General features: G+C 37.5%; 1 protein-coding gene across 1 annotated transcript in view; it reads right to left on the bottom strand.

Moving 5' to 3' along the window:
* LOC150108438 (urocanate hydratase-like) overlaps positions 1-12865 on the bottom strand; it is a 286428-nt gene that overhangs the window by 151316 nt on the left and 122247 nt on the right. Inside the window, exons 8-9 of the mRNA XM_090415848.1 lie at positions 6635-6723; positions 2486-2548 (exon numbers count right to left, since the gene is read on the bottom strand). Coding sequence (XP_090271974.1) covers positions 2486-2548; positions 6635-6723 — 152 coding nt within the window. The remainder of the gene's footprint in view (positions 1-2485; positions 2549-6634; positions 6724-12865) is intronic.

The following is a 12865-nucleotide window of genomic DNA, read 5'->3' as shown; positions in this document are numbered from 1 at the left end:
GAGTTTGTCGCTTAAAATATAACAGGTAACCAAATCGTTGCCCAATGATTATGAGGCCTTGTCAAGGCTTTATACAATGGAACCATAACCTCTTTATTGCTGCATGAGAATCCCTGATGTCCTCTACATCAGGGATTCTCAACCTATGGTACGTGTACCACTGGTGGTACGTGAGCCTTACTGGTATATCTAATATTTTGAATTAAATATAGTGGTACGCCACTGGAAAAGGTTGAGAACCCCTGCTCTACATCATTGTCATGAAAGTCTATCCCAATAACTATATCACCTTCTGTCAGCTAAATCGTACTAATGACAATAACTTTTGGCCAACAGCAACTAACCAAAGCCAAAAACTCTTTCTCCTTGATCCAGATACTATTGGAATAAAGTGCCATAAGTGTATATAAAGTGATGCAGCTCCCTGAGCCTTTATACTTTGTAGTTGCTTGGATGCTTGGAGTGCATTTTATTACAGAAGCAAGCCATATGCAAGAGATGGACTGCATTTGAACATAGAAGGACACGCATATGGAGAGATTGTTCTTCTCTGGGCAAGCAAGTGTGTTAAGGTAGGGAAACTAAAGTTGCAAAGCTGTAAGTTAAAGTAATGGTAAAATATGATAAAATATATAATATATTGCAGAGCCAAGAGGAGTTTGTGGAGAGGAATAATGAGAATGCTGACAATGGATTAGTTTTTTTAATATCAAATACTAGGAGTGGCAGGAATAAAAGGAATGCGTTGGTAACCCTGATCGACTTAGTATGTTCAAAGATTACTGGAATCAGAAAAACTTAGATGATAGAGGAGAATGTTCTGACAGGGAAAGAAATAATAATAAAATAAATAATTCATTATTAACAACATAATACATAGACATGTTAGTCGCTTTTTAAGTTTTAATATACAAAATCTGGATGTGACTATTATCCAAACTTGCTTATTTGGATTAATAATTTACAAGTTGATATATATTTATTAAGTCTCCAGCCACAAAACAAATAGTTAAAGCATATGAATTTTATACAACTTTTGTCAAGTTAATATCCATTTTGATCAGAGATATTGTCATTAACCATTATTCATCTACATTCATGCTATTATAAATTTAATATTAACAAATCATTCAAATACAGATAACTCTTGTTATTCAAGTTTTCGTTAGCTGCATTTTTGCATATAATGGTTTCATAGTAGGGAAGGACTATTGCTGTTTCCTATCCAAGGTCATGAACGCTTGTTTCCTAGTTCAATCTTCTATGCTGGTGTCCATTCAGTATCTATAAATAACATCTGCACTATTTGAGCAAAATGTCTGGCTAGAGAAAAACTTAGGTTACTAAGAGTGAAAAGAAGAATATGAATAAAGACAAAGTAAAGAAATGGTCTAATAAATCCCATTCCTTAGAGGTAAAGTTAGAAGTTCTGAATCAGTTTGATAGAGATGAATGTAGCATTGACATTCAAAGGACCAAGGAATGCGTGATTCTACAGTAGAACCATTTGTGATAATGCTGGTACGATTCTAAGAGCACTCTCAATCGTTCATGAATCTCAGTGTGACCAGATCAGAGAAACCTCAATCTCATACAATTAAGAAAATTGAAAGAATGCTGTCTATATGAATTGAGCATCAGAACATAACTTTGTCTGGGACGGTCATATGAGAGAAGGCAAAAAATTTGTAAAAAGCTCTGACACCTTTTGCTGAAAGTTGTGGGTGGTTCAACTGCTATAAGAGTTACTATGAATTCTACAATCTCAACATGGCTGGCAAGGCTGAAGCTGCAGATGACGCTGCCACTGAAAAATTTCAGTAGCAATGTCATCTGCATCTGTTCTCTTCAAAGTAAACATTACAGAAGTAGGTTAGACACCAAGAAGCTACAAAAAGAAGTTGAAAACTGCAAGTCAGGTTTCCATTGAGACTCTTGTAAAAGCAGCCTTCAACTTCAGCATGCAAGCTAAAGAAGACGTAGTCATGATGTATTAATCATGAAAATAAAGAAATGCTTTAATAGGTACTGATTTTATATGTACTGAATATTTCATTTACTACTCTTATGCCTCAATATGTATTAAAAATAGGTGCATTTTCAATTAAATTAATCTTGAAAGATAAAAATCTTGCTCTTTTGGGTACCCAACTTCTATTATTACATGTTATAAGCCTCCCATTTTATGCATTTTACATATTATTATTTATCATTAAATGACACCACAAAGGGCTCATCAAGTGAGGGCTCTACTCTACAGCTTCATCTATTCTTGAGAATGCAGCTCCCAAATATAATGAGCATTATCTGTACTTGTATAATATTCTGTAACATTCTAGTTGACAGGTATTGTGTTTATTAACTGGCATAAATGGCTAGATTTCAAACCAGCATCCACAGAGTAATGGCTAGAGATGAATGGTTTATAGTACAAGCCAGATGATGTATGGCCATGAAATATATAATTACTATAGTTGGTACTTACCACACATCTACGACATTTCCATAGAAACCAATACTGGTAACTTCATTATTTTTTCTTGCTTCCCTATAAAATAAATAAATATATATTTCTGAACTTATAATTATATTTATTTCATTTAAGTATGTTTCTAGAAACTGTGTGTGTGTGTGGGTGGGTGGGTGGGTGGGTGGGTGGATGTGTGTTTTATGACCAAGGATTTAGTCCTATTATGGCCTGTTCCAGCCTCAGAAGCCATCAGCAAGTCTCTTCAATGGACAACATGGCCTTCTTTTTCCTGATGGCTTATAATAAATAACTTGTTTAGGTAATCTTTCTGTTTGCATTCTTTTAGCATGCTCAATCTAATTGCATTTATATTTCTTTACTTTATTATTGGTTCCTGGTTTAATTCTTTCATTATTTCTCTTATGATCAAATTCTTGTAGAGAGGCTTATACGCTGGTTAAACATGATAACTCATAATTAAGGAATTGACAGCGTACACTAGAAATATAAATTAAATAAACTTTAATATATACTTTCCGATATTTCGGCAATGTCGCGTTGCCATCTTCTTGGGAACTTAATACAAAGACAAGTGCATGCAAGTACTACATAACAACAAAATGAGAAACAAAGCGACAACGAAGCGACCAGAGTGGCTGTACTTTCACCAGTACAGCCACTCTGGGCTTGCAGACCATGCTCTGGATACTTGCCACAGAATAAGGTGGAAGACAGCCACAGTAATACACCACAGCAAGTTCAAATATGAAAGACTATTCGTGGAATCAGCCTCAGCCCTTAGGAACATGCCAAACCTCAACAAATTTGCATGCATGAGACTGCCCCAAATTTGGGAAACATTTATCAGAAGAACTTCAGCCCAAATGCCAAGAACTACCAATATAGCCCACCGGGGTGGGCAGCACCATCAGGACTTTAGGAAAACGGTATCTTCCTCACTTCATTTTTCATTTTGCTGTTATGTAGTACTTGCGTGCACTTGTCTTTCTATTAAGTTCCCAAGAAGATGGCAATGTGACGTTGCCTAAATATCGGAAAGTATATATTAAAGTTTATTTAATTTATATTTCTAGTGTATGCTGTCAATTCCTTAATTATTAGTTATCATTATTATCTTATGATCAAATCGGGTATATTGTGCTGTTTTTCACATAAATTTTATTTATGCTGATATCAACCTTTTCTTTTCTTTCTTTTTTGTCCAAATTTTACTTCCATATATTGGTAAAGCTACTATATTATAAACTTTTTGATGAGTCTGCTTTTGTACCAGGTTGGGAACAAAAGCAGACTTAACAGGAAATTATTATTATTATTAACCCAAACACCCATGGAATCGAGGATGCATCATGAGAGGATCTTCTGTTACACACACACACACACACACACACACAACTTATAATTCCATGTTTAAGCTCAGAATTTATTATGCGTGTTATTTTTTAGATATTTTGTAATTTTCATATTTCGTCCTTTTCTTCTTCATGTAAAATCATTATTATTATTATTATTATTAAACGAGACCTCATGGAGTCAAAGACTCATCTAGGAGGTCCTTTTATCTCACACACATCTCATCATACCGGGTCTTAAACACATTCAAACTCCTTGCAGACACCACACTCTCAGGCAAGGCATTCCAATCATTCACAACTCTGCACGAAAAAAACCTGCCTCTCACTCCCCTACTTACACCCTCTTTATACAGTTTCCAGGGATGACCTCTGGTTCTCCCCTGATCTCCCACTATTCTCTGTAGAACTTCTCCACCATCGATCCTATAACAACCCCTTACCAACTTATAGGTCTCTATCATATCTCCCCTCTTCCTTCTCTCCACTAGACTCTGCAAATTACATCTTTTCAATCTTTCCTCATACTCGACATTCCAGAGGTCAGAAACTACCTTAGTCAGTCACCTTTGGACCCTTTCCAACATCTCTTCATCCTTCTGAAAACCAGGTGACCAAATCTGGGCACAATAGTCCATGTGTGGCCTAATCAAAGCCTTATACAATGGAACAAGAATCTCCCTACTTCTGCACGTCAGTGTCCTCCTCATCATTCCCAGAAGTCTTTGTGTTGTCTTCACAATTTTGGCGATATGTCCCCTAAATTTTAGATCCTTATCCACTATCACTCCCAGATCTCTTATTTCCTCTACTTCCAACAATATATTCTCACCAAGCATAAATTCTGCATCCCATCTTTGTTTTCCAAATTTTAAAACCTTATTTTGAAGGTTTTAAAATTTTGAAAAGGAAGATTTTGAGCACCATAAGGATTATCAAATGAAAAGGAAGAATAGAGTACTGTCATTGGCAAAGCTATGGATAGGATTTGAAGTTTGTGAGAATAGGTCATTTATATACAAGAGGAAGAGATGAGTAAAAGCACAGAACCCTGAGGAACTCCTGCATTGGTGGAGAAATCTGAGAAGAGGAAATCATCTACCATGACCAATGAGAAAGTTGGCTATCCATTTGCAGAGAGTGTGAAGACAGACCATAGGATGGCAGTTTGCTAAGTAGACCCCTATGTTAAACCTGACCAAATGCATTTAAAATATTCAGAGCAACTGTGAGTTTCTCCAAATTTTTTCATAACTTAAGTCCAGAGGTGGGTGGTGAAAGCTAGAAGATTGGCTGTGGATTGTAAGTGCTGGAATCTATATTGCTAGTCACTAATTAGTTCACAGGCCTCGCTCTAGGTACAGCAGGAGTTAACTGTTGATGACCTTCTCCATAATGAGGGAATTGCACATGGAAGGGGGGGGGGGGGACAACATGTGAAATAGAAGCACTGAATGAGAGATATTTAGAGCAACAGTATCTATCTCATATAACTCACAGTCTGGAATGACCTTAGCTACCATCTGCACCCTTTACCAAACCTGCACACAGTAGTCTGATCAAAACTTTATATAGTGGAGCAACTAGCTTCTTATCTCTACTTGTCAACATCTTTCTCACCATTTTAGTTAGTAGACAATTTTCACTGCCTAGTGTGGAACTCCATTCCTGCTTACTACAGACTTGAAGTGGCTCGACAAAGTACCATGTGTGTATGTTGATATATATATATAACTTCAAAGATCCCCTGCCTGCCCCCACTTTTTCAGCACAAACCATCAATACAGCAGGATGCAGCTTTCCATTTCTGAATTACAAATTACAAAACTTTATATTTAGCTATGTTAACCTGATATCTGCACTCATCTATGTAAAAAATTGGTTTAAATCCACATGAAGGACTACCACATCAGCTACTTTTCTTATAACTCTCACTAATTTTGCATCATCAGCAAACAACTAAATCACCCCCACTACCCACACACACACACCCCCCATTCATAATATCATTTACATACAAGTTGAAAAGCTGAAGGCCAAGTAACGAGCAAAAGTCAAGTGATATTCCATTTGTTACTCTCTCCTTTCAGATGCTGCTTCTTCATATATATAAATCATGGATATCTTTCACAACTAGTCTTCTGTCTGATTCAATAATCAACTATCTAATCCTATGTGTCACAATTTAAGCATTAATTTATTATGTAGTAATTTGTCAAATGCCTTTTTTGCTCTTTTAACTAGATTATTAAAACATGGCCATCCCTTAAAAAATCCATGCCAGTGCTATAAAGAATCATGTTTCCCTCCTATCTGCTTTTGTAGTCTTGTGCAGTAACACTATTTACCTTCCTTTCCACTCCATTAGGTACTCTCCCAAGAGCAAGACTCTCATTAATTAAATAACCAAGACAGAATAATGTCATTTTTCTAGGCATGATCCCTTAAAAATCATGAAAGAAATCCCATCCAGTACCACAGCTTTACTGACATTACTCAGATAATACTGATTACTCAGTATTCAGAAACTCCAATACTAAAGTATAATATCCTTAAAGGAGATATATAATTCCACAGCTCCCATCCTCTAAAATAACTGTCTCTCACCACTGTAAAATACCAAGTTATCCAGGTTATCTATAAATAGTTTCACTATAGATCTGCACTATTTACTTTACCAATAAATGATTTTTTTTAAAAACAGATGTAGCAGTGAAAAAGAATTCCTTGTCCTAAATAGGATAAATGTGTGTGTGTTTATTGTTTGCATAAGTATATATATAACACTTGCCTAATCCGATCAATAAGTTTTTCAAGGTCATTGATTACTTCCAAGAGCCACCCCTGTTTATAACGTTTTTGAATGGCTACTAAGTTGACCTATAAAAAAAGTAAGCAAGCATTAACACATGAAGAGAAGTAGCAATTAATAATATTCTGCATGAAAAAGGTTCTATTTTACTTGCTTTTAATAACGCTAACCTTACGACTTACAGTTCACAAAAAATCCTCTAATAATATTATTATTATTATTAAACAAGACCTCATGGAGTCAAAGACCCATCTAGGAGGTCCTTTTATCTCACACACAAACACATCTCATCATACCGTGTCTTAAACAAATTCAAACTACTTGCAGACACCATGCTCTCAGGCAAGGCATTCCAATCACTATCAGAAATAAAACTAAATTCTCAAATATAATTCATAAACTCAATGTATAAGTGGTGCATGCAATTTAGACATTACATCTGAGAATATAAGGAATAGAAATTAATGAAACATGCATATATAAACAGGCATGTTGCAGGCCTGTATAAACAAAACAAAAACAACACTCACACACATTATATATATAAAACTTAAGCATCGTAAACATTTAGTTTTTTGAAAATTTGAAAAAGTTTGATGGCTCTACTGAGTCGTCTAACTCTTTCCTAGATTCTAGATACCTTTGGACCTAGACTAATTCATCTAACTCAATGGATCCATTGAGAAAGGATATTACTCCTTTCCCAATATAATTGATATACCAGGAAGGGAGGAGGATTTCCACAAGACTCATTAATGCTCATGCCAACAATTATTTTCAATTATCTTATCACAAGCACTAAGTCATTAATCATCTGATTAATAATAGTTAAGAGTGGACTTTTTAATGGATAAGTACTATTTCCATTATCACATGAACCGATTTATTATAAATTTAGTTTAATCCTTTATCCCAGTGAGAGCAAACAAAGTTTACACCTGAAAATATCTTCAGGAGACTGAATATAGTGTTGTACTATCTTACTTGGGTAAGTAGTGCAACACCAGGGCAACTCGTAGCAAAGGTGGAGCAAGATACCAACACTCCTATCTCAGTATCTCCCATAATGCAAAACACATCTCCTTGTGGATATGTATACTGTTATGCATTAAGGGATTGGCCACTACCCAGACTAGTTTTGACCTTTATTGAGGTCTCTTCAGTGGGAGCCAAGCCCAGAGTTGGAGATACCAGGCAGAAGCAGTAGCAAGGTCATCTTTACCTATAGAAATTGCCAAAATTTTTTACCAAAGAAGTTGCCAGAAGTTGCATTATGGGAGATACTGGGATAGGAGTGTTGGTATCTTGCTCCACCTTTGCTATGAGTTGCCCTGGTGTTGCACTACATACCCAGATAAGATAGTACAACACTATATTCAGTCCTGAAGATATTTTCAGGTGCAAACTTTGTTTGCTCTCACTGGGATAAAGGATTAAACTAAATTTATTATAGTCTAACCTAGTGAAAAATAAACTTTGAACCGATTTATTGTTCATATTGTTCATACAGATGGTCTGTTTGTTTGCTGTTCAGTCATATTTGTAATTGGTGGCTATCTTGAGAGATCTGCTAGGTGAATGGAAGAAAAACAAGCCAAGATGTTTCATTTTCTGTAATACTGGTGAAATTATGCATTTTGATGAAATTTTATTTATTCATGATAGTTAAGACTAAATGTGTAATGTTCACTGGGTCTAACAGTAAGTTTTGTTGGAATTTTTCTGTAACTGCTCCTTATTGTAAATGAAGGCAAAACTGCTATAAGAACAAGGACCTTACCTTGCAAGGTTCTTGTTCTCACTGCAAAAAAATCAAATGCAGTGAGCAGTCTCTGGATTTCATGAGTTTGTGTGTTCTCAGAACATCTTCATGAAATCTATACTACACTCAGAAGAGTATAAAATGTATGTATGGAAGAATGTAGAGGATATGCTTGTAGAAAAAACTTAAAAGAAATGAGATGGTAAGGATCTGCAGAGACTGATATTTAGATGGACTGCAAGGTGTTAGACAAGCATCGAGAATGAGGAGTGAATGGATGAAAAGAATTTTCAAAAGGATGAAGAGGGTCCAGAAGCAACTGACCAAAATAGTTTCTGATATCTGGAATGATGAATATGAAAAAACATTACAATGATACAATTTGTAGAGTCTAGTGGATAGGAGGAGAAGGAAGGGTTATATGATAGAGATGTACAAGTTAGGGGTTGTTACAGGATTAACATTGAAAAGATTTTCATAAAATGGTAGGAGATTGGGGAAGAACAAGAGGTCATCCCTGGGATCTGTATAAGGAGAGTGAGCAAAGGCATGAGAAGCGGGTTTTTTTTGCACGGAGAGTTATGAATGATTGGAATGCATTGCCTGAGAGCATGGCATCTGCAGAGAATTTGAATGTTTTTAAGGTACGTATAATGAGATGTGTGTATGACAAAAAGGACCTCCTAGATGAGTTTGAGACCCCCATGGGATCTTAGGATGATGATGATGATAATAATAATGTTAGCCAGAAGACAGTGAAGATCAGTAGATTGAGAATGGTATCAGACAGAAGAGTGAATGAGAGAATATGAATGATGAAAATATGATTAGGAAAATGGAAGAGGCCAGAAGGGCAAAATAGACATGATAAAAGCATGACTGATGGAAGAAAAGCGAGCATGACTACTAATACAAAACAGAGATGACTACTGGAATGCAAGACTCGAAGAATGAGATTATTAAGATAAGAAATTAGATTAGAACTTTTGTAGACTTTCTGATGGGAAATGAATTGTATCTACACAAGGTTAAGATACAAGGGGAAAATAGTGGCAATGGCATCATACTTCTTAAGCAGTATGGTGTGAGGTGAAGATTGGCAGGTTGAGATATTTAGTTGAATGTTGCTAAAGACTGTGGAATGTGGAGCATGCAAGCAAAGAAATATATAGACAAACTGGCTTAGTGGTCAATAGAAGGTTGATATTATGGGTAACAGTGATTATTATTATTATTATTCAGGCCTCCATGGAGTCAAAAGACTCATCATGGGAGGTCCTTTCTAAGAAACACAAGTTTATCAAGACTCATCGAGGGAGGTCCCTCCTAGGAAACACAAAGTCTATCATACCACTCCTTAAATTAATTGACCGTTCTTGCTCTCATCACTCCATCAGGCAATGCATTCCATGGTTCAACTATCCTCCATGCAAAGAAACCACTCCTCACACTCTTTCTCACAGTTTCCTTTTGTAACTTCCAGGGATGGCCCCTTGTCATCACTCCTTCCTGCTGCTGTTCAACCAAGCAAAAGAACTCCCCACTGACAATCCTGTAACCACCTCTCAACAGTTTAAAAGTCTCAATCATATCACCCTCCTCCTTCTATCCACCAAACTCTGCAGTCCACACTCCCTCAGCCGATCCTCATAACTAACATTGTACAGTCCCGACACCATCTTTGTTATCCACCTTTGTACCCTTTCCACAGTTAATTTATCCCATTCAAATCCTGGGGACCAGATCTGAGAACAATAGTCTAAGTGTGGACTGATCAGAGTCTTATACAACGGAATGATAACCATTTTTTCTCTGCAGGTCAGTGTCCTTCTCATTATTGCAGCAATCCTCTGCGTTACCTTCACCACCTTTGCAATATGTCCCCTAAATTTCAGGTTTCTATCAATCATCAAACCCAGATATCTTGTCTCTCCTGCTTCCTCCAGTTTAACTCCTCCCATAGAGTATACAGAGTCCCATCGATGTGTCCCAAACCTCAAGACCTTACATTTTGCTTCATTAAACTGACACCACCATTCATTTGCCCATCTATCTAGCTTATTCAAATGCTCTTGCAGGGCTACCACATCTGCACTATTACTAATAACCCTTCCCAACTTCGCATCATCCACAAACAACCGAATAAAGTCATTGATATAAAGGTTAAACAATATAGGTCCCAGTACTGAGCAATGTGAAACCCTACTTGTAACCCTCTTTGATATTGTTCCACCATATGCAACTCTCTGATACCTATCGGACAGCCAATCCTGAATTCTGTTGACCAATCTGATATCCAGACCCATGTGCTGCAACTTGAATATCATCTTATCATGTGGCACCCTGTCAAATGCCTTTGCTAAGTCTAGGAAAATGGCAGTATATGCCTTTCCCTCATCTAATGCTCTTGTAACTTTATCATAAAAGGCTAGCATATTGCTAAAACAAGAGTGCCCCTTCACAAATCCATGTTGACTCTCACTGATAACAATACCATCATCTGCCCAATGCTGTATACTGTCCCTCACTACTTTCTCCAAGATCTCACTAACTACTGATGACACACAAACTGGCTTATAATTAGGCACTTCCAGTCTGCTACCGTCCTTATACAATGGCACTATCTTACCTTCCTTCCATTCCGTGGGCACCTTTCCCGCAGCCAGACTTTCATTAAGTCTGGCTGCGGTCAAGGGCAGTGTCAGTTCCTTAGCACATTCTCTCAAAACTCATGGTGAAATACCATCCAGTCCCACAGCTTTACTAACATCCAGAGTACCAAGCATGTAGAACACACTCTCCTCCTGCACCTCTAAACCTCGAACCTGCTCTATCCCTCTAGTATTAAAATTGACTCCTCCAGGATTAAATACTCCAATAAAGTGTTCATTGAACAATTCCAGTATGTCCTCTGCATCAGACACTCTATTCCCATTTTTATCCCACAATGTCATTCTTCCACAGTCATTTCTCCTCCTACTGGCCACATAGCTAAAAAATTCCCTAGGATTTCCCTTGGATCTAAGGGCCAATCTTATCTCATATTCCAGTTTTGCCTTCCTTACCATACTAGTCACTCTTCTGGCCTGTGTCTTATATTCTTCATGCATCTTCTCTTCACCTGTCTGCTTATATCTCTTCCATAGCCTCTTTTTCGCATGCAATTCCTGTTTAATATTGTTTGTCATCCACTTTACTCCAAATTGTGTCCCCCTTCTTCACTCGTGGAATACAGCTTACCATTGCTGCTAACAAATATTCCTTCACAATTTCCAAAGTACTAATGATATTCCGGCCTTCCAATTCCTCCCTCCACAAAACTTCCCCAAGTCGATATCTAAGACTATTATAATCACCTGCTTTATAATTCCACATACGTTTCCGTCTCTTTGATACTCCTGCATGTCTATTCATTTTCCAAGTCAAAACCATATGGTCATTCTCTCCAACTACCCATTCCCACAAGAGGCCACCCCTGCTACCATCCACACTGGGACACACTGACTTGTTCAGAACAGCAATCCGGATGCCTATGTCCTTCCTCATTCAAATGCAGTCAGTCTCTCGCATACAATTCCTCTCTGCTCTCAAACGTACTCCAAGCATCCACATATTCGAATCCTCTCTTCTGACACATTCTCGCTATTATGCCATTCAATATCACCGCTCTTCTGCTCAGCTCGACATTATCATACCTAGGCAACACACGCACACACACTATCTTTCCTCTCTGTATCTTCTTTCGTACAGCCTCAAGAAAGAATCTCATATCTCTCGCTGTCCTATTTACACCATCACTCAAGTCATTTGATCCCACCATCACAATCATCTAATGCACCCTTTCACCTCTCTTAATTGCCATATCGTTTCTCCTGGTAAACACTCCTCATGCATCCTATCTTGAACACCACGGATCATTGAGCCCCTATACATTACACCTCTTACCACCACGTTCATCGAGTGCTCACATGCATCCCTCACTCTCTCTCTCTCTCTCTTGTTACAGTTTCTCTCTGTGTTCCTCTACTTACCTGCCTTCCTGACATCACTCTATCTCTAGTCCCTGTGCTCCCTTGCATTCCTCTCATTCCTTCTCTCCTGCTGTTTCCATTCTTTCCTCTTCTATCATTCCTATATCTGACACGCATTCCCTCTCTTCCACTTATCCTATTCTCACCTCATCAATCATTCATACAACTATCTCTCATTCCCTCTCTTCTACTGTTCCCATTCTCTGCTCTTCTATCACTCCCATAACTCTTTCTCATTCCCTCTCTTATAATGTTCCTATTCTCTCTTCTTCTGTCATTCCCATAACTCTCTCTCAATCCCTCTCCTCTACTATTGTTCCTATTCTCTCCTCTTCTCTCATTCCCATAATTCTCTCTTACTCCTCCTCTGATTCGCCTTGCATATGTCTCTTCCATTCGCTTAATTTCATCTTTCAC

The sequence above is a fragment of the Typopeltis vanoorti genome, chromosome 3 (genome assembly GCF_054136105.1).
Source record: "Typopeltis vanoorti isolate ZY-2024b chromosome 3, IOZ_Tvanoo_1.0, whole genome shotgun sequence".
NCBI lineage: Eukaryota > Metazoa > Arthropoda > Arachnida > Uropygi > Thelyphonidae > Typopeltis > Typopeltis vanoorti.
The sequence above is the reverse complement of the archived record's forward strand: the minus strand, read 5'-3'. Positions and strand labels throughout refer to the sequence as shown.